The following is a 21804-nucleotide window of genomic DNA, read 5'->3' as shown; positions in this document are numbered from 1 at the left end:
TTCTTGTCATGCATTTGGGCCTAGCCCAGGCCTCCTCAGGGGAAGAGCGTTACTTCCCGACGCAAGCACCCTATTTTAATGTGGTCTTGTCCACATGTCACCACCTCATCATTTTTCTCCATCACCTCATCCTTCATCTTCATCGCCACATCCTTCATCAAGCTACTTAAGGTGTTAAAAACTCCCCACTGTCACCCCCGGCAACCACCAACCACTCCCAACTGTCACTTCTTCTTCAAGAAATATATAGGTCAGTGTATAACTCTGCCCAGCAGGTGGCGCTGCAGCTTGGTTTTTTTTTTTCCACACACGCCACTAGGCATTTATATAGTAGATATATATATATATATATATATATATATATATATATATATAGTGACAAAGTACACAGTAGCAGGTACATTTCACCTAGGTTCCTACACTACTGGTTTTTAAAACCCTAGCAAAATGTCTGTGCTGTGTAAGCTGCTTGCTGATGGACTATAGGTTTGATTGAAAAACCAGAAAAGGGTCCTGGGGTATATGGATGGAGAGAGAGGGTGGGCTCCATCCATCCATTAGGCCTATAAACTGGGTCTTGCAAGTTACCAGTCCCTGCTGGTAATCCGAAGTTGCACCTGAATGGTGCAGGTAAATGGCTGCTGCGGAGCTCATTCAGTCTCTCACTGCCTGAGGACAGGGGCTGCAGAGTCTCTGTGAGAGAAAAGTTTGATATCTGCCTGTAAGTGAACTGTGCTGAAACTACTTATGTTTTTTTTAGTTTGTTAGTCAGGAGTGACCAATGTTTACTTAGAGCCGGGCAGCAAGGTGTTTATTCTGTAGTATTCTTTTGTTTTTATTACTGAATAACACTGACTGAGGCCAGTTGTACGAAACCTGTGGACTTGTGTGAAATCTCTCGGCTGCTATAAACACCATCTATCCCAGGAGGTGGTACCAGACCCCCCTAGCCGGTCACCATATAAATATATAGATTCCTATCCTATCTGTTTGATATACACGTTCTCTAATAGAGAGCATATACCATTTACCCCACAGGCAGTTCCTGCCATCTTTGATGGGCTTGCAGCACCAAGTACCCTTGTCACGTCCACCCCCTCTGCCACATCACAAACCCAACATGATGATTTTAGTGCAATTCTGCAGTTCAATGCTGGTAATGTAAAGATAATGTGGCCCAGGGGCTGCCATAGACAGAGTTCTCAATGGCAAGAACTGCAGAGATAACTGCTATATACACTTCACTAATTACTGTATATAATACATGCTAACAGATAAGAAAGCGGTTTGCAAAATATATTCTTAGGATATATTTGACCCGTAAATATAAATATATTTTTGTGGCGTTACATGGAATAAATGGTATGTAAATGCAATAGTATAATGACCAACAAATGGTAGGCAGAGGCTACTTTGCTCCATGCTATATGTCAATATGTCCAGCTTGGTGAAGTGAGAAGAGCCAAATAAAATTTAATTTCATTATACATTATGCATCAATTTAATTGTATATAGTCTGCAATCATTTTGTTGTTCAAAATTGTTGTGTGTGCCTACCAATGTAATACAATCAAATCTAGATGACAATATATAAGATTGAGGCATGTTTATTATAATTATTCTATGCAAAATCATAATATGCAACATTGTTCATACTGCAGATCTGGCAACCCAAGGGCTGCGTGTGGCACTCAAACCCAGTGCTTGTTTTTTTCCCAGTGTTTGTGATGTCACATAATGAGCACAGTGCATTTATGCAGGATGGTCTGTGATTGGGTGGTCATGTCTCACCAGCTTGAATGTCCAGTCACACGATAACTTACTTTTGGGCTGTGTGAACACATCATACGGCTGATCAAAGTAATGTGAGACCAAGTGGCACTTTAAGGACCCTGAAAAATTACTGACTGCCCACCAATAGTGTAGATCAAAACTGATTTGACTTAGGCCATCATTTGTTTCTTGACAAAGATTCACTTTGCAGAATGCACGTGTGAGTTTAACATTACATGAAAATGAATGGAAAGCTATGAGGTTTATATACAGTATGTCACACAGATATACAATGCAAACACTCACACACATAGACAGGCTCGCTGGCATGCAGACATCAGGGAGTAAATGTACCAAGCTGCCATTTTGCATTTCCAGCATTTTTTTCGGGTGAGTTTAAAAATCGGCAATTTATTTACAATTTGATGTAAAATCGGCAGAGAAATGTTTCTTTCAAAATTGCCATTTTTAAAATTGCTACAAATCGCAGTCCCGTCTTTTTCCCACTCTAGCTATAGAAATCACCAAATGTATGAAGCTGCGATTTTGCAAACTCGCCCGAGTTTGAATTCAAAATCGCCATATACAACATGCTGCTTTCTATAGGAGAGACTGACAAACACATCACTGTTACACTGCAGGGCAATGTTAGTGTAACAGGAGACACAATGGAAGTTTAAATAAAGCATGTTTTTTGTTGTAGAGGGGCAAAAATAATTATTCGTTTTCATACGGGGGACAATTTATTTTAAGAATAGATTAGTGGGCCAAATTTACTTATAGATTATATGTAATTGTTTATTTATTTTAATTTTATTACAGTGGCTTTTTATTTCATCACCAGAGGGGCAATATTCATATTTTTATGATATGGCAACACTTTATGCTTCCAGATAGGGTCACCATTTAAAGTACAGACTTGTGACACTACAAGTGCTCATGTGCATGCTGACACTTGTAGTGCCACAAGTATGTACTTTTAACGGTGTCCCCATCAGGAACATTTTAAGTGTTGCCATATCATAAAAATATAAACATTGCCCCGCTGGCGATGAAATAGTAAGCCACTGTAATATAATAAAATAAAATAAAAATCCCTTCCATATAATCATTAAATTTGGGTCACTAAATTATTCATAAAATATTTTGTCCCTCGTAAAAAAATTCATAATCATTTTTGCCCCTCTACAACAAAAAACATGTTTTATTTAAACTTCAATGTGCTTCTAGTTATATTAACATTGACCAGATAGCTTAAACTGCATGCCTTTATTTCTGTTCAATCTCGGGCGAGTTTCAGTTTCTGTTCAATCTCGAGTTTGACTACAACAGGTAAGATATAGGTGTTTTAAAATCGACACAAATCGCCATACATTGGATTTTGGAAAGTCAAAATCGCTGGTTAATACATATGGTGATTTTGCACTTAAAATCGTTGATTATCTCTCGCGATTTTTGGCGATTTTAAATCGCTGAAAAATTTGCAGCTTGATATATTTTCCTCCCAGGAGTCTAACAAACTTATGGGTTTCTAATACACAATTAAAGGCACAGAAAGGGGTATGGGTGATGCTGATTGCCCATATGCCCTGCCATATAGAGATATGCTGTCACAGTGATGGAATTAAAGTAAGATCTAATGAAGTCAAGATGAAGTGCAAGGGGCGATCAAGACAACTGTAATTGTGTTGCTAATTCAGTTCCAGGCTCCTTTTAATGTACAGGAAAAAGGAAGAGCCGGTCCAGTTGTACAGTATAAAGTTTGAAAATAACAAAACAAGCAAAATAATTTTCCAAACCTCTCGATTCAATTTCTTGGATGCACATGTCCACTACCATCGGCCTCGGAGTGTTGTGAGCTTTCACCAGGGTGGTAAGGTCACAGCTGTAAACTTTCTTGATGCGCTTGAGATCTGGCTGGCAGTCATTGGGCACATATTTGGAACACTGTTTATGTACATTCAATCCGCAGTCTGCAAATCAACAGGACAACTCAATTAGCAAACCAGTAAGCCGCGATACTTACATCATTTAAATGTAATAAATATATTTAAATCTAATTTGAAAACACCGCTCTCTAGTTCTGATTTAAATTTTTTTGTCAAAATCTTTAATTTCCAGACTGTAAATTCATAACAAGATATTATGGATACATGTTCACAGTAAGAAAAATTGCAACATTATAATGTACAAAGTTTAATAGCGTACAAAGCTTTAGGAGAAATAAATAATACACAAAAAGAACACAAAAACATTAGTCTTAATGCCATGACTAGTCCAAAAACTATCAATTAATCATACTTGCCTACTTTGAGGGACCTCCCAGGTCCCTGAAGAGGGGTGTGGTGGGAGGGTGGAAGGGGGCAGGACATGGCAAATTGTGTCATATTGGCCCCGTCCCTGCAACAAAATCAACATGAATCGCGTCAATGAGGGTTGTTGCTCTCCCGGGAGTCCGGGAGACATGCCCGGAATTTGGGAATTTCCCGGACGTCTCGGGATAAGCAAGTATGCAATTAATGTTCCCACAGAAGCCATTGCAAGGGGTTACTGTCAGCTACAACTAACAGTATGTGTGAGGAGAACTGTAAATATTTTAGTTAAGGCCAACAGACCATGATTGGAATAACCTAGTTCAAATTATCTATAGCATTGCTGTAGCCACAAATCAGCTATACATCTGCACACGATTTTCGGTGAGACAGTCCAAAATAGCGGACCTCAAATGGAACGGTGCTTATGTACAAATGGTTGGAGTTTCAACCCAAAGTGGTGTTTAATGAAGGATCTGGACAAGTTTGGCCAGATCAAGGACAGGCCTTATTTTGTCCTGATTTTGCAAGTCTCAATATTGAGAGGTATGCAGGGGCCGACTGGGCTGGGGGGCAGATTCCCCCCGATCTGGTGCACTAAAATCTATTTTGGACCAGTGTTTATTACTTGGTGGCTGGCCCCTCCTCTGGGACCAGACACCTTCTCCCATTGGCCGCTGAACCTCTGACTCCCTCCCTCCCCTCCACTGTTTGTGTCCTCTATCGGTGTCACATGGGATGCGCACCATGTGACAGGTGCCGTTCCATGTATGAAGAGCAACATTCGCACAGCACTCAGTGCGGCTGGAACAAGGTAAGTGCCAGCAGCGGTGGGGAGGAGGTGTGTATAGTGTATTGTGTGTGTGTGTTTGTGTGTGTGTGTGTGTGTGTGTGTGTGTGTTTGTGTGTGTCAGTCAGGTTATTGATTGTGTGTGGCAGGCTATTGTTTGTGTGTGTGTGGCAGGCTATTGTTTGTGTGTGTGTGGCAGGCTAATGTTTGTACGTGTGTTTGTGTGTGTCAGGTTATTGTGTATCAGTACAGTGTATGGACCAGTATCTATTGTGTGTGTTTGAGGTGGCCAGTGTGTATATATTGTGTGTCTGAGGGGGCCAGTGTGGATATATTGTGTGTCTGAGGGGGCCAGTGTGGATATATTGTGTGTCTGAGGGGGCCAGTGTGGACATATATTTTGTGTCCGAGGGGGCCAGTGTGGATATATTGTGTGTCTGAGGGGGCCAGTATGGATATATTGTGTGTCTGAGGGGGCCAGTGTGGATATATTGTGTGTCTGAGGGGGCCAGTGTGGACATACTGTGTGTCTGAGGGGGCCAGTATGGATATATTGTGTGTCTGAGGGGGCCAGTGTGGATATATTGTGTGTCTGAGGGGGCCTGTGTGGATATACTGTGTGTCTGAGGGGGCCAGTATATTAATATATAGTGTATGTGTGTGTGAGAGGGGGCCAATATATTAATATAATGTGTGAGGAAAGGGGGATCTTCATTTTAATGGTGGAGTGTAGGTTGAAGGCTAATTATGGGTGTTATTTTATTTGTGAGTGGTGGGACAATTTATTAGTGGGGCCTATGACGTTAAGATGGGGTGATTGAACTTTTAATTTAATGCTGGGGTGGTTTGAGAGCTATTAATTCAATGTGGGGCTGTTTGGGAAAAATGAGGTTTATTTATTAATTGTGATTATGAATTAGTTAATGCCTGGGATGGTTGTGGGAAATGGTTGTATTTATTAAATGTAAATGCTATTTAATTTATTGTTGGGGCTGTTTGGAGGGAGGGAATAAATTTAATGTCAGTTGGAGGGAAGTAGATCTATTCATCAAATGTGAATACTATTTTAATTTTTGGCTGGAAGGAGGCTTTATAAAACGTTGGTGTTATATTGATTTAACTCTAAAATAGTCTCATTTTATATTGCTAAATATATATTGTACTGAGGACCACCCTTTACGGACTTATCGGCCAGTGCTATGTGCTTGCCCCCTGGGCTAAAGTCAGCCAGCCCTCCCCTGGAGGTATGTATCTGTATTTCCCTTCTCTGTTTCATAATTGCATTAAATATTATTTAAGTCAGCTGTTGGAGTGGGCAGAATTTCCTGTGACACTATTCTCATGTGATCCTCCTGGGGTCACAGGATGTTTATCTGCAGCACACGGACCACACTCCAGCCAGTACACAGACTGTTTACACAAATTTATATTCATCGTTGCCTGGCAACGTAATGACTATAGAGAGATCTATACAGCTGTAACACAGAAAATATAACAGATGATACATATATGTTGTTGCCTGGTCAGACATCTATTGAAGGTGCAGATGTGTGGAGGTGACAGGTAATCTATAACAAGCAAAGAGTGTGATAAAGTATTTCCTTAGCTTTTCATCAAACAGAGAAAGCTTCCAATCAATTGGTTAAAATGCTCACAAACAAAGTATACCATGCTCATTCAACACTGAATATATAGTACCAGTCATCACTCTATGATTCAGCAGAATGAATTTCTGTGTATTAGTATTATGTTTAATTATGTAGCACTAGTACATTTACACCGCAGTACAGTCAGATTTGTATTGAGTCACATTGGTCTCTGCCCCAGCAGCTTATAATCTTTTATCTATGCTACAGGCCCACAAACAAGCAATTGAGACAAAGGCCAATTAACCTATATATATGTCTTAGCCCAATTAACCTATATATATGTCTTAGTCCAATTAACCTATATATATGTCTTAGTCCAATTAACCTATATATGTCTTTGGACTGTGGGAGGAAACCAGATACAAGGATCTTAAAATATATGGAAGAATGTATATCTGGCAATCCTGGTACAGCAGCATGATGATAATCTCAGCTGACTTCCCATCAGTTTATATGATCACATCCCCGATCCATCGTGTTATATGATGCTCTTCAGCCAAACAAAACGTGTTTCCTTTTACTTTTCAAACACATATACATTTGGATCCAGAATGTGGCTGTAACATGCAGGCTATTGAGAAATGCTGTGCTATTTCTGTAAAGTCATAAGAGGATTTTATAGAGAAACGAAAAAGTTCATCTCCAAGTGGAAATTCCCATGAATGTTTCCAAGTATAAATGGTTAGACTGGAACAATAAATACATGTTACTCACCTAGGGCTAGATTTACTAAGCTGCGGGTTTGCAAAAGTGGGGATGTTGCCTATAGCAACCAATCAGATTCTAGCTTTCAGTTATTTACTGCTTTCTACAAAATGATAGCTAGAATCTATTTGGTTGCTATAGGCAACATCCCCACTTTTACAAACCCGCAGCTTAGTAAATCTAGCCCCTAGTGTTAATGGTTAGTCATTATCTCATATTCCTTTAAGCATAGAGAAATATTTTATAGCAATTGAAGTAACTGTGGCTTTCATGAAAACAGGTGACCCAAAACCGGAAAAATGGGTACAACATAATACAAGGTGTGGTACCGTAATTTTAAAATATGAAGGATAGAAAGGGAAGAAAGAAAACTCAGATTCCTTATATTGTCAACATTGGTACAGATTTATCTTCCCGTATAAACAAATTATTTTTCATCATCATATTATATTCATCCTAGGGAAGGTATCTTTTCTCATGACCATATAAATTACATGCAAAAATAAAAGTAGGTCATTCCACTGGAAAGCTCTATCTACGAATTCAAACATCATAAAATGTAACTTTTAATCATTTAGGGCCTGATTCATCAAGGCAAAAATAATAGTAAGATATCTTCTGGACAAAACCATGTTACAACTCGAGGGGTGCAAATTAGTTTATTATTTTGCACATAAGGAAAATACCAGCTGTTTTTCATGTAGGACACAAATGATTGATAGCTTTATTTTAACACTGACATTTGAAGTTGATCTAGGACATGCCCTGCCCCAACTATAAATCTGTCTACACATTTTAAATTTACCTCTCCCTCCAATGCAACATAGTTTTGCAAGGTGAAAAGTTACTAATTTTTTTGCTTTACATTCCTGAATGAATCAAGCCCTTACTCTATAAGAATATCACATTGTTACCAGAAAAACAACGATTTTTAAGCAGCGAAATATAAAATTCAGTTAAATAGAAATAGTACGTGTGAAAAGATTTAGAAATAGTGATTTCAAATAATTCTGTGGTTGTAAGCTTTTGTCATCACGTATTGTCTGATATTGTATAGCTTATATTAACAGGCTATAATGCCTCACTTATAATCTTAATTAATTATTCCTCCCGGATATTGCTTCTTAGACTCGCTTTATAGCTCATTTTTTGTGAGATCTAAGAAATATATTATTCTTTGTATTTGTAACCAATATAAAATTATTGAAACAAATCCATATCGAGAGTCATCCTGTCTTCAATTATCTATCCCTCCACATATAACCTTCTTATTAAATGCACATTTTTTTAGTGCAGGGTTGTGTCCTGCAAGCATTGAGACTTTCATTCATCCATACCTGCTGAGGCTATTATGCCCTACTTTACTAACTCTGGCTGGGGAAACTTGTGTGATTTATCAATCTCTGTGTCTCCATATTAGGTGTTTTCATTATCCATTCAGGGTTGGTAATATCCTATGGTGAATTGAAATATTGTTTATCCCTCATATTATTCAGGCTCTCTCACAACACACAGACATGCCTAAGCGCATTTCGCTATATGCCTTTTCAAGGCAGTCAAAGGTGTGGTATCTTGTAACGAACAGTAATTGATGCTACAGTACAGTTTATGGTGTCAAAAAGCAGTGTAATTGCTATGCACGGGATCACCAACTGCCTGGAGCCAGGAACTAGCACAGAGTCTACAATCATTAACTGTACAGAGTCCCTATCTAGCGAAGTGCCAGTAGTTACTAACTGCCCAAATTCAGGAATTAGCACAGTGCTAGTAATCACTAACTACTCAAAGCCATGAACTAGCATAGTGCTACTAATCACTGATTGCTTAAAGCCAGGAACTAGCACAGTGCTACTAATCACTAATTGCTCAAAGCCAGGAACTAGCACAGTGCTACTAATCACTGATTGCTTAAAGCCAGGAACTAGCACAGTGCCAGTAATCACTAACTGCCCAGATACAGGAACTACCACAGCGCCAGTAATCACTAACTGCCCAGAGCCAGGAACTAGCTCAGTGCCAGTAATCACTAACTGCCCAGAGCCAGGAACTAGCTCAGTGCCAGTAATAACTAACTGACCAGTGCCATAAACTAGCACAGTGCCAGTAATCACTAACTGCCCAGAGCCATGAACTAGCACAGTGCCAGTAATCACTAACTGCCCAGAGTCAGGAACTATCACAGTGCCAGTAATCACTAACTGCCCAGAACCAGGAACTAGCTCAGTGCCAGTAATCACTAACTGCCCAGAGCCAGGAACTAGCTCTGTGCCAGTAATCACTAACTGCCTAGAGCCAGGAACTAGCCCAGTGCCAGTAATCACTAACTGCCCAGAGCCAGGAACTAGCACAGTGCCAGTAATCACTAACTGCCCAGAACCAGGAACTAGCACAGTGCCAGTAATCACTAACTGCCCAGAGCCAGGAACTAGCACAGTGCCAGTAATCACTAACTGCCCAGAGCCAGGAACTAGCTCTGTGCCAGTAATCACTAACTGCCTAGAGCCAGGAACTAGCATAGTGCCAGTAATCACTAACTGCCCAGATACAGGAACTACCACAGCGCCAGAAATCACTAACTGCCCAGAGCCAGGAACTATCACAGTGCTAGTAATCACTAACTGCCCAGAGCCAGGAACTAGCTCAGTGCCAGTAATCACTAACTGCCCAGAGCCAGGAACTAGCTCAGTGCCAGTAATCACTAACTGGCCAGTGCCATGAACTAGCACAGTGCCAGTAATCACTAACTGCCCAGAGCCATGAACTATCACAGTGCCAGTAATCACTAACTGCCCAGAGCCATGAACTATCACAGTGCCAGTAATCACTAACTGCCAAGAACCAGGAACTAGCTCAGTGCCAGTAATCACTAACTGCCCAGAGCCAGGAACTAGCACAGTGCCAGTAATCACTAACTGCCCAGAGCCAGGAACTAGCACAGTGCCAGTAATCACTAACTGCCTAGAGCCAGGAACTAGCACAGTGCCAGTAATCACTAACTGCCTAGAGCCAGGAACTAGCACAGTGCCAGTAATCACTAACTGCCTAGAGCCAGGAACTAGCATAGTGCCAGTAATCACTAACTGCCCAGAGCCAGGAAGTAGCACAGTGCCAGTAATCACTAACTGCCCAGAACCAGGAACTAGCACAGTGCCAGTAATCACTAATTGCCCAGAGCCAGAACTAGCTCTGTGCCAGTAATCACTAACTGCCCAGAGCCAGGAACTAGATCTGTGCCAGTAATCACTAACTGCCTAGAGCCAGGAACTAGCTCAGTGCCAGTAATCACTAACTGGCCAGTGCCATGAACTAGCACAGTGCCAGTAATCACTAACTGCCCAGAGCCATGAACTATCACAGTGCCAGTAATCACTAACTGCCCAGAGCCATGAACTATCACAGTGCTAGTAATCACTAACTGCCCAGAGCCAGGAACTAGCTCAGTGCCAGTAATCACTAACTGCCCAGAGCCAGGAACTAGCTCAGTGCCAGTAATCACTAACTGGCCAGTGCCATGAACTAGCACAGTGCCAGTAATCACTAACTGCCCAGAGCCATGAACTATCACAGTGCCAGTAATCACTAACTGCCCAGAGCCATGAACTATCACAGTGCCAGTAATCACTAACTGCCAAGAACCAGGAACTAGCTCAGTGCCAGTAATCACTAACTGCCCAGAGCCAGGAACTAGCACAGTGCCAGTAATCACTAACTGCCTAGAGCCAGGAACTAGCACAGTGCCAGTAATCACTAACTGCCTAGAGCCAGGAACTAGCACAGTGCCAGTAATCACTAACTGCCTAGAGCCAGGAACTAGCATAGTGCCAGTAATCACTAACTGCCCAGAGCCAGGAACTAGCACAGTGCCAGTAATCACTAACTGCCCAGAACCAGGAACTAGCACAGTGCCAGTAATCACTAATTGCCCAGAGCCAGGAACTAGCTCTGTGCCAGTAATCACTAACTGCCCAGAGCCAGGAACTAGCTCTGTGCCAGTAATCACTAACTGCCTAGAGCCAGGAACTAGCATAGTGCCAGTAATCACTAACTGCCCAGAGCCAGGAACTAGCTCAGCGCCAGTAATCACTAACTGCCTAAAGCCAGGAACTAGCACAATGCCAGTAATCACTAACTGCCCAGAGTCAGGAACTAGCTCTGTGCCATTAATCACTAACTGCCTAGAGCCAGGAACTAGCATAGTGCCAGTAATCACTAACTGCCCAGAGCCAGGAACTAGCTCAGTGCCAGTAATCACTAACTGCCTAAAGCCAGGAACTAGCACAATGCCAGTAATCACTAACTGCCCAGAGCCAGGAACTAGCCCAGTGCTGTGAGGTCACCAACTGCCCAGAACCAGTAATTAGTTCTGCATCTTGTTATCGGCTGATTTACATGGGGAAGGCTGTCGCTGGTGATACACAATGATAGCTACCATTGGCCTGGGTCAATGTTAAATAGGATGAAACCTTAAATCTGGTGAAAACTCCTGTTTTTGCCACATTTTAGGCTTCTCACCGAGTCATAAATAGACCCCCAAGTAATAAAAATTGAGCCTCTTCACCACAATAACACACTAAAAATATATTATTTAGTCTAGTTCCCCTTGAAATGATTAGACCCTGCTCATTTGTCTCCAACATAGGAAGCAAATTCTAGATGATGACCTTATAGTGCTCTATATCGGTGTATATATTTTGTAACCACACATAAATTCATTGTTAAGACTTCCCATGTCAGATAGTTATCTAACTCATATTTCTGTGAAGGAAAGAACAAAAGTTTGAAGAATATCAAAACTCTTTCTTGCATAGTCTGTGCAAACAGAAACAGAAGATAGTAATCTCTGCTGAGTTTCATGAAACTTCACAAGAGGTTGGCACAGGCAGGTGAAACTTTTCAAATACTAAACTATACAACAGGAGCTGTTACCATCAATAATATTTGTTTTCAATAATGAGTTATGGAAACCTAAAACTACCTTCCTTCTTGTCTAGAAACACACTGACTATATTAATGAGAGGTCAGTAAAATAAGTAAATATAAAAAAAAAAACGTTTTGATATATTATAACATATGGTAAAATGGACGGTCTCTTATGTTCCTGGTTGTCAGAACAAAGTCATAACATCACCAACCCCACAACCCTTCACCTCTTGTCTGCGCTATCCCAATTCTCATCTTCAGTGTAATGCTGGCTACACACGTGACGATATTGCTGTTGATATCAGGAAACTGGACCCAAAACAAGTGCAATGTGATTGATCTGATGAAAATGTGCATAAATACAGTAGACAAATGGCCAAAATCAGCCTGTGTGTGTGTGGTCATCTTCTGACTTCACAAATAAACCCCATATGGTCCCGGTACTCAGCTAATAAGCAGGATTGGCTCTTGTGGACAGCTTAAAGTACAGTTTCAATTGATATATTGATCACTCTAAGGGGGAATTCAATAAGCTGTGAAGTGTCTCTGGAACGTCCGTGAGACACTTTGCGGCGGAGATTTATGTAAAATCTCCGTTCCTTTTTTCTCGCACCCCATAGGGTTGTAAGAAAAAATAATCAGAGATTTCTACTGTAATTGTCGGCAATATGTGCGGCGCCAGGTCCTCGTTCCACATCACCGGCAATTGAATTCCCCCTAGATCTGTGATAAAAAAGGCATTAAATTGTACATCTGGTCATCAGGGTATTTCCTAATCCAACAGAACTAGAATTCCTGCTCCACCCTAAATTTTCTTGTTACTGATCAAGAATCCGTAGACACCAGAAGGTATACAACCACTTCACCTCTAGTGTAGGTATTTATAAAGTCACAGAGGGGGAGGGTTACTTGATTACTAGGACCTATGAAATCAATAAGACTTTCTTCTGTGTGGCCATTTGTGGCCGCTGACCATAGGTCCCATCTCACTTTAACTTTAATGCTCATTAAAACACCCCCATTTATATCAAGCCAGGTCCTCAGATGTACGTACTGCAGAGGCTGGGTGCTCTAATCAGACTTGAAATGTACATGTGGCTACAAAGTATCAAAAAGGAACAGCTGGAAGACTCTTAGGGGGGTATTCAATTGTTCCTCCGGGCGCCGCCGGCACGAGCGCGTTAAAACTATTACCGTTTATACGGTAATTACTCGCTGAATTTCATCTTGCAGCTGAAATTCAGCGAGTAAACTACCGTATTAACGGTTTTTACGCGCAATTTTACCGTATAAACAGTAATAGTTGTTACGCGCTTGTTCCGGCGGCGCCCGGAGGAACAATTGAATACCCCCCTAATAACATAACAATACAATATTATATAGAGATAAGAGGTATAAGTAGAATTAACATAGCAAAACAAATTCCCTAAAATATCTTCTCTGCAAGGCTTTTAGTCATTGTAAACCATATCTATCAACCAAATATATCAATGGTTTTAACAAGGTACAGGAGGGAAACATTCTTCAAAGGGAGAGAAATATTAGAACACAAGGACATGCACTGAGACTGGAGGGAAGTAGGTTCAGAGGAAATTTGAGGAAAAACTACTTCACAGAAAGGGAAGTGGATAAGTGGTATAGCCCCCATCAGAGGTGGTAGAGGCTAATACAGTAGAGCAATTTAAACATGCTTGAGGGGATAGACATAAGGATATCCTTACAAAGAATAAAGGATCCAATAAGGTTTGAGGTTAACATAGGTTAAAAATTGGGTAGGCTAGATGGGCCAAGTGATTCTTATCTGCCGTCAAATTCTATGTTTTCTATGTAACCCAGGGGTGCCAGTAGAGATACAGTAGAGATACAGTGGACACACTACATAGAAGACCAACCAAGAATATTGTTTTGTAAAGTAAATTTTCCAGCAAAAATTACCTATAGCAAACAATAAAACATGTATTATTGCTGATAAGCAAAACATAAACATTTTATATAATAAAAGCATTTACACATCAATACAATAAATAGGACATATTTTAAAAATACAAAAGACAAGCCTTTTTCAGAGTGCTAATAATTCACAAGGAAAGAGCGTTACATGTTTGGTTTAATGCACAAACTCAAGAACTGAAGAAACAAAACAGTGTTATCTTCACAGTAAAAGCTAACCGTGGGCTATAAAATAATGATGAAATTGTACCGTTTCATCATACGAGTATGATTTGCACGGAAACCCTGTGGGCATCTTTAAATTAAGAACAAAATATATGACAAGATAGCCCATATTAAATCAAGCATCATTTTTTGCAGGGACAGTCTGCCCTATTACTGGAGGGCATACATTTAGTAAATGTTTAAATAGCATCTCAAATGAGTCCCAACCATCAACACAACTTATGTCAATGATCTGTCAACAGCTGAAAAATTCACTTCCAATGTGTTGGTCAAAATAGTTGCCTGTCAGTATATACTGGAGATAGCTATGCACACAAGCTGCTGTCAGGCCTGCGTGTGTCATAGCTGGGGTCCACCGATGGCAGAGAGGATGAGGGTCACTGACTCTGTAGTGATATCTGACAGTGTAATTACTCTAGTGAACAATGGGAAAATGTTCAAATATTGAAAATTATTGATGTAAAGGTGGTAACGAATTATAACCATTTATTTCTTTTCTACACATGGGATACAGTAGATTTGGGGCTAAAGAGTACTGCATTGAATAACGGGGGATATAATAAAAGCCATCTATTATCTTACAAACATGTCCCTCCACTAGCTGCACTCAGGTCATCCATATATTCTCCTATTCAGTGGTTGAAGTGGGGGTGTATACGGTGGCATATGGTGGCATGGCATACCGCCACTTCTCCTATTACCTTCATTGTAATACTATCAACTTCCATTTACTTACATTCCCATTACATTTTCGTACCATCACATCTAACTTTCCACTTCAGCCCTGCTCCTATTAGATACTCTGCACTCTCCAATGCTCTCTATCCGCTGCTCTCAATTCCCACCTGTATCACTTTCCTATCTCCATCTGTGTTATACCAATTACACGATTCCCATGTCTATTCTAACAGTGCACTTCTCTCCTTACCATATTCCCTAGTATTGCAGCTACACACATCTTCCATTGATCCTAATGGTATTCCTTATCCTCTTTCTACCTGCAATCATGCCAGTCCTGTAATCCACACCAGTTACATGCAACATCCATGTCTCTTACCAGCTATACTAATTTCTCTACCAATACACTCTGTACTGTACTCTCCTCCAAGGTACACAAACACAACAAGCACATAAACTGAAACTGCCTTGGAAGACACTAAACAGGCCTGTAAAAGCAGAGATTGTTTCATCAGTCTCTGCGGGACCGGCCTTACTTCCGGCTTGTACAAAGGCAAGGTACTATAAGAGACGTGATAATATATATTGTATAGAGATGCTCAGGCTCGGATCCCGGAGAACTGAACACACCCGAACTTAGCAGATCCAAGTACTGAGCCGAGCTGGCTTGGTACTTTCTCCTGCCCTCGGAATTGAAAACGAGGCATAACGTCATCGTCATGTCGTCGGACCTCGGGAGTTTTGGATTCCATAAGTACCGCCCTCCACGGTGATCCAGCGCCATTTCATAGAGGGACACAGAAGGGGTAGTACAGTTCATAGCAGTCTCTAGTGCAGTTGGGCATCGTCATAGGTAGAAAAGAAAGAGGAGAGATAGCAGTGTTCTCCAAAGTCTCCAATGACATTCAGGAGAGCTCCATTGCTAATTGTCATTGCTGAAATAGAAATAATAGGTCTGGCAGGCTTGGTCTTCTAAATCTGCAGTCACATTTTACTGTGTTATATAGGTAACGTACAAAGAGGAGAGCTCTATTGCTCCATTGCTAATTGTCTTTGCTGAAATACAAATAATAGGTCTGGCAGGCTTGGTCTTCTAAATATGCAGTCACATTGTACTGAGTTATATAGGTAACATACAAAGAGGAGAGCTCCATTTGCTCAATTGCTAATTGTCTTTGCTGAAATACAAATAATAGGGCTGGCAGGCTTGGTCTTCTAAATCTGCAATCACATTGTACTGTGTTATATAGGTAAAACACATAGAGGAGAGCTCCATTGCTTCATTGCTAATTGTCATTGCTGAAATACAAATAATAGGGGTGGAAGTGTTCTTAAAAAACGTGACACCTCTGCCGTAACTCCACCTGATCCTACTATTAACATCGAAAGGATGGTGGAGGATTATTTATATATTTTTTTGAACGGTATAAAGTCAACAGTTTTATTAACAAAGAACAACGTTGCTTGCAGAAGTAATGTAAGCATGGATGTCTAAATAGACGTGTATACGTATTACCTTCCACTTTGCTGCTGTTTCATCGGTATTGCACAAAGCGTTTGTAATCTGCACTTTACTTCAAAGGTACCTAAATATATAACAATTGGGGCTGATTCGAATCTCAGTGATGAACTTGCTTTTTGCTGTGAATTACAATGGCTCTTTTAGTGCATTGTCTGGAACCCTGGATTGGTCTGGGTCTGATAAAAGCATGCATCCCGGAGGGGGTCAGTGCTCGGTGCCATGTATTAGCTGTACAATTACCACAGTTATCCAAGGAATGGGTGGAGCGATCAAATGAACCATAACTGATTTCATGATCCAAGGACAATTCCATCTTGCACCCCTTTTTTTTCCTGCCACTGCTGCGTGGCAATGTTTCCTAGATGTGCTATGAACTGTAGTGTGTTTGTGTCATTGATCTGTCGCTTAGCATCCAGCCAGGTCGCTGCAGTCTTTGTTTGAAAGTGTATGAAAATAATATTGTGACCTGTAAAGTGGTCAAAATTGACTGCAAAAGACTTGAAATTAGTGTTATTGAGGTTAATAATAATGCAGGGGGAAAAAAAAAAATCAAAAATATGTGATTTTAGCAGAAAAAAAATACAAAATAAAAAAAAAAATCAAAAAATAAATAAATCGGGATTTTAGATAAAAATTGCGATCCAAAGCCAAAACCGAATACGCAAGGGCGGTTTTGCCAAAACCAACAGAAGTTAATCCAAAACCAGAACACAGGGGTCAGAGAACATCTCTAACATTGTATTGTCCAATAATTGCACAAGTATGCTGATCTTGACAACCTGACAACAATAAATACACTGATATATTGCATGACATATGATTACATTACCTGAGCACCTGACTCCCTGAGCAATGAGGCCCCACATGAAATTAGCACAGTATTCACACCAGTATGGACCACGAAATGTGTGCACCTAGAAAGAGAGACAATACATAGTTAGAAGAAGGCAGATAGGAAATCCAAATGATGACAACCTGAGCTATGTTACCCATCATTGAGTTTTTATAGCTATCACTAAGAGTTCTTAGTATGTCCTTATTTGTATGATGAACAATTTTCTCATTATTGCTCCTAAACAAAATACCAGACTTTATGTAATATATTGGCTATGACCTTTGATATTGGCTAAGACCTCTGAAGGTGCCCTGTGGTATGCGGCACCAAGACATTAGCAACAGATCCTTTAAGCCCTGTAAGATGCGAGGTGGTGCCTCCATGGCTTGGACTTTTTTTTCCAGTATATCCCACAGATGCTCGATCAGATTGAGATTTGGGGAACCTTGAACTCTTATCCATGTTGCCCTAACCATTCCTGAACAATTTTTTGCAGGGTGGCAGGGAACATTATCCTGCGGGAAGAGGCCACTGCCATCAGAGAATACCATGAAGGGGTATACTTAGTCTGCAACAATGTTTAGGTGGTACATGTTAAAGTACCATCCACATAAATGCTAGAACACAAGGTTCCAAGCAGAACCTTGTACAGAGCATCACACTGCTTCCACGACTTCTTTTCTTCCCATAGTGCATCCTGGTGCAATCTCTTTCCCAGGTAAACAATGCATGTGCACCCGGCTGCCCACATGATATGAAAGAAAACGTGATTCATTGCCCATTGTAGATGCCTGGGATCCAGTAGGGTACCTGCTCTTTCGGAAGCCCGGGAGGACTTCCCGAAATTCAGGAGCCTCCTGGACTTTTAGGAAGAGTAAATAAGCATGTCCTCAATCAATTCTAAATTACAGTGTAAAAATACAGTTGGCTTGTATGTGTATACATGCAAAAGCAGGCAGTATCTTCTCTGCATGCAAAAATAATTTGCATTTGTACCGCTTGCATAGTTTGTCTGAGAGCACATTTGCACCCTTTAGCTGGATTTGAGATAGCAGTAACAGAAGAAGGATCGCGGCCATCCTTGTTAAGGAGGCTTACTCATGCTTCACATAGGTAAGGCTATCAGAGAAAGCCAGTGAGTCTTAGCCCCTTCATAGGAAGAAGCTCTATCTCCGATGGAAACCCCCGATTTCGCTGGAGATAGAGCTTTTCTCTGTATAATAAATCGAGACGAGATGAGGCTCAGAATGTGCTTCAAACTACGTAAAACCTAAAAACTGCTTTGGAAACACATAATTTTCTAAGTTATATTTTAGCTACATCTGTGCGTCAGATGAAAATCAGTGCCCAGATAATCATGACTTTAAAAGCCAGAACTATGCACAAAGACCAATAAATTCAAATGACTAAATCTACATTTGTGTATCTTTAGCATCTCAGCATCTCTGTTGGAAAATGTTAAACATACACTTATGTGGCCAACATGACAGATCATTGGACTTCTACAGCTGAAATGTTGCAGAAAATGATTACAGGGTTTATTCCTGTGGCACAAGATATGCTTCTACATAATTGTTTAATATAAGTGAAGCAGACATGATCAGTACCACTGCCAGGAGAAGGCAGTAATAACATAGATATGTGAGAGAATGAAAATTCTAGGACTAATCATGTGATGTTGTGTTTACATCAAAGACTGCAAGAGAAGTCACCTAGATTACACAAGTGCATTTGAAGTATATAACAAATATTACAGAATTACACTTGTGGGTAAAACGAATCATATTACTTTCTCTAGGGGTGGGTTGTGGCATGCCTAAACCTTTCTGGGCCTCAGAGCAAATACTTCAACAGGGCTTCCCTCAGCTTCTGTCAGGTTTTACAGAGCCTTAAATAGGTCAACATAATAATAGGTTGGTATAAGACATGAGAGAGTATCACAGCTTTGTCCAAGCATTACATGGTCTGAAATAGGTAGTGGTGTTAAGTAAGTAAGGATGGGTGAGTAGAATATAATGAAGTTAGGTAGGTGTGCTATGATATAAGAGGAATTTAGGTTAATGGAACTGAGACGGGGAAATTATGACATAAAGGAAATTCATTTAAGGGGATATATTTCCCCCTATGTTTTGAATCCTGCTGTGTAGAAGTACAGTAACTGCCTTATGTCACAGAAATTAAATCCCCAATTTACACAGCAGGAATCACAGAGAGGTTGTTTCACTGTCTTTGCAAGTTCTCCAGATAATGATTCCTGGGGAGCAGAAAAGTATAGAGGGGGTAAGCGGTTTAATCTTGGTAGTAGTGTGAGGAACCCCTGTCATATTGCTTTGTGGAGGAATCAAAGCAATAAATAGGAAAATAAATATCCAGTGAACATGTCATTTAAGATAATTACAGTCTTTTCAAATAAAAACAGCATTGCAGATTTGGATCTATGGGTTCTATTTATCAAAGGGAGATAAGCTCTAGCCATTACCAGGGGCCACCTGTGAAGCTTCCACAGGCAAAACATACTTAACAAGGACCACAGATGTTTTCCTACCTCTGGGAGGTAGCAATGGAAAAAATGCTTTATTATTAAAATAAAACATTTTTTTCTTTTTTATTTAAATAAAGTTAATTATTTTATTATTTTTTAAAAATTGTTTTACTCACTTTATTATTGTTATTATTATTATTATTTTTAAATAGAATCTGCGCTGTCAGCCGGTATCGTCAGGGAGCTGATTATTGCTTTATTCATAGATTGTGCGGGAGATTGAATTATTCAAAGCCGCAGGACCTCAATAAATAGGCCTCTTATATTGGAAACCTGGTGCTTGAACATTTTTCTCTTTAGGAAAAAGCTTAGTTTGCCTTTGGGAGTAAAAGAATAAAACCTAGTACAGTATCATATAGTGATCTGTTTAAGAAGCCCCTGTTGGCAGCACAGGGTTAAACACTATCATTATTAAATCTCAATAGAATTTGAACAAATGTGTAATTTGATGCCATTGGTCCGAAACTGGGTTATGGCGATTGTACCTTTGTTCACAGACTTACTTTCAGTGGGATTCTTTCAAGTGCCCAGAAAAAAAAAATGTTTTCATTCTGGCTGAGAAAGCCAATTTGCATTCTGCAGAGTTAAAAACTGCATATTTTCCCAGGATCTCACACACATACTTTTACAGACTTCCGACCTCTTTTCCCAGAAGAACCACATGAGTCAAAGGATTTTTGTAAATTCTGATTTACCAAGTTTGGCTGCATACAATAACATCTATTCAGCATTTGGACAGATGGGATGTTTTACTGTAATAGTGTGCGGCCCACAAGGGATCTTCATATGGAGATGGTAAATAGCAGCAGATATAAAACATGATGTTACTTCAGAGCTACTCTATTTAATGCTTTCATTGCTCTATTTAATGCTTTGATTAGCAGAAGCGCCTCTCACTATGTAGATATAAGCCATTAAGTCGGCACATAATCCATTTATAGTGTGATGGAGTTAACCGCTAAATGATAATTTTATCTTTTGAGGCTATTGTCTGGCTAATTGTCCTTAGAGGGGGTTCCTGACAGACCAAATGATAAACTATGTTTTGTGACCTGAATGACTTGTATATATTCACATGTTACTAGAAGTGATTCATTCCACAGCACACAAATAGTTCTCCTTTTACTCTAGATCACCCTGAATCACAAGCTAGAGACAAGGTGTATTAGAAATGTGGACTACATAGATTATTTGTTTTGTACAGATTAAAACCAACAAGATTATTGATTTCAAGTTCTTGATTTTAGGACACGTTTTTGACCTTCACAACCTATTGAAGGACATGTTGGCCAGTAAATTGAAACACCTGTTGTATGTGTCAGGGACAAGTCTACAATATAACAGTATCAGGACTTATAGAAACTGGAGTTTGTGGTATCACTGTGCAGTAAAGGTCGAATTCCTTTATCCTCAGCAGTCTAGTGATTGTCTCACATTTCTTAACTTAACTGCCACATACTTGTCTCTCTCTATACTGGTATAAGATTACACCTTAGACACGTGCTTAGATTCCCTAAATGAAAATGTTGGATTTAACCATTAAAGAGGATGCCTCAAAAATGTATAAATACACCAAAACAAATATAGTCCTCTTTTGACATGCACTATGTCCTACATAATACTAATCACTTATGCTACAAGCTTTGCTTGTTCTGTTTACAGATGGAGCATGTTTTATTTGGGCATACAGCGTAGCCTGCTGTCTACTGAACTGCAGAGGATGCGCCAAGTCGCTCCGCAATGGCTCTCACAGTGTGGCGTGGTTAGAGTTCAATGAGATCAATGCGCTAATGAATGTGTCGCAAACAGTCCACCTAGGCTGCTTTCCCTGTGTCACTTTCCCCTTTCCACCCACTACCACGAAGCTCCATCTCTATCACATCCCATCTGTATAAGATAAATA

General features: G+C 40.2%; 1 protein-coding gene across 3 annotated transcripts in view; it reads right to left on the bottom strand.

The window, feature by feature from the left end:
• Positions 1 to 21804, bottom strand: part of CHN2 (chimerin 2) — a 260121-nt gene that overhangs the window by 22381 nt on the left and 215936 nt on the right. For all 3 annotated transcript variants that reach the window (XM_075212289.1, XM_075212291.1, XM_075212290.1), the window contains 2 exons: positions 17354 to 17438; positions 3573 to 3746 (listed from right to left, as the gene is read on the bottom strand). In XM_075212289.1, coding sequence (XP_075068390.1) covers positions 3573 to 3746; positions 17354 to 17438 — 259 coding nt within the window. The remainder of the gene's footprint in view (positions 1 to 3572; positions 3747 to 17353; positions 17439 to 21804) is intronic.

The sequence above is a fragment of the Mixophyes fleayi genome, chromosome 5 (genome assembly GCF_038048845.1).
Source record: "Mixophyes fleayi isolate aMixFle1 chromosome 5, aMixFle1.hap1, whole genome shotgun sequence".
In the NCBI taxonomy this organism is placed as follows: Eukaryota; Metazoa; Chordata; class Amphibia; order Anura; family Limnodynastidae; genus Mixophyes; species Mixophyes fleayi.
The sequence above is the reverse complement of the archived record's forward strand: the minus strand, read 5'-3'. Positions and strand labels throughout refer to the sequence as shown.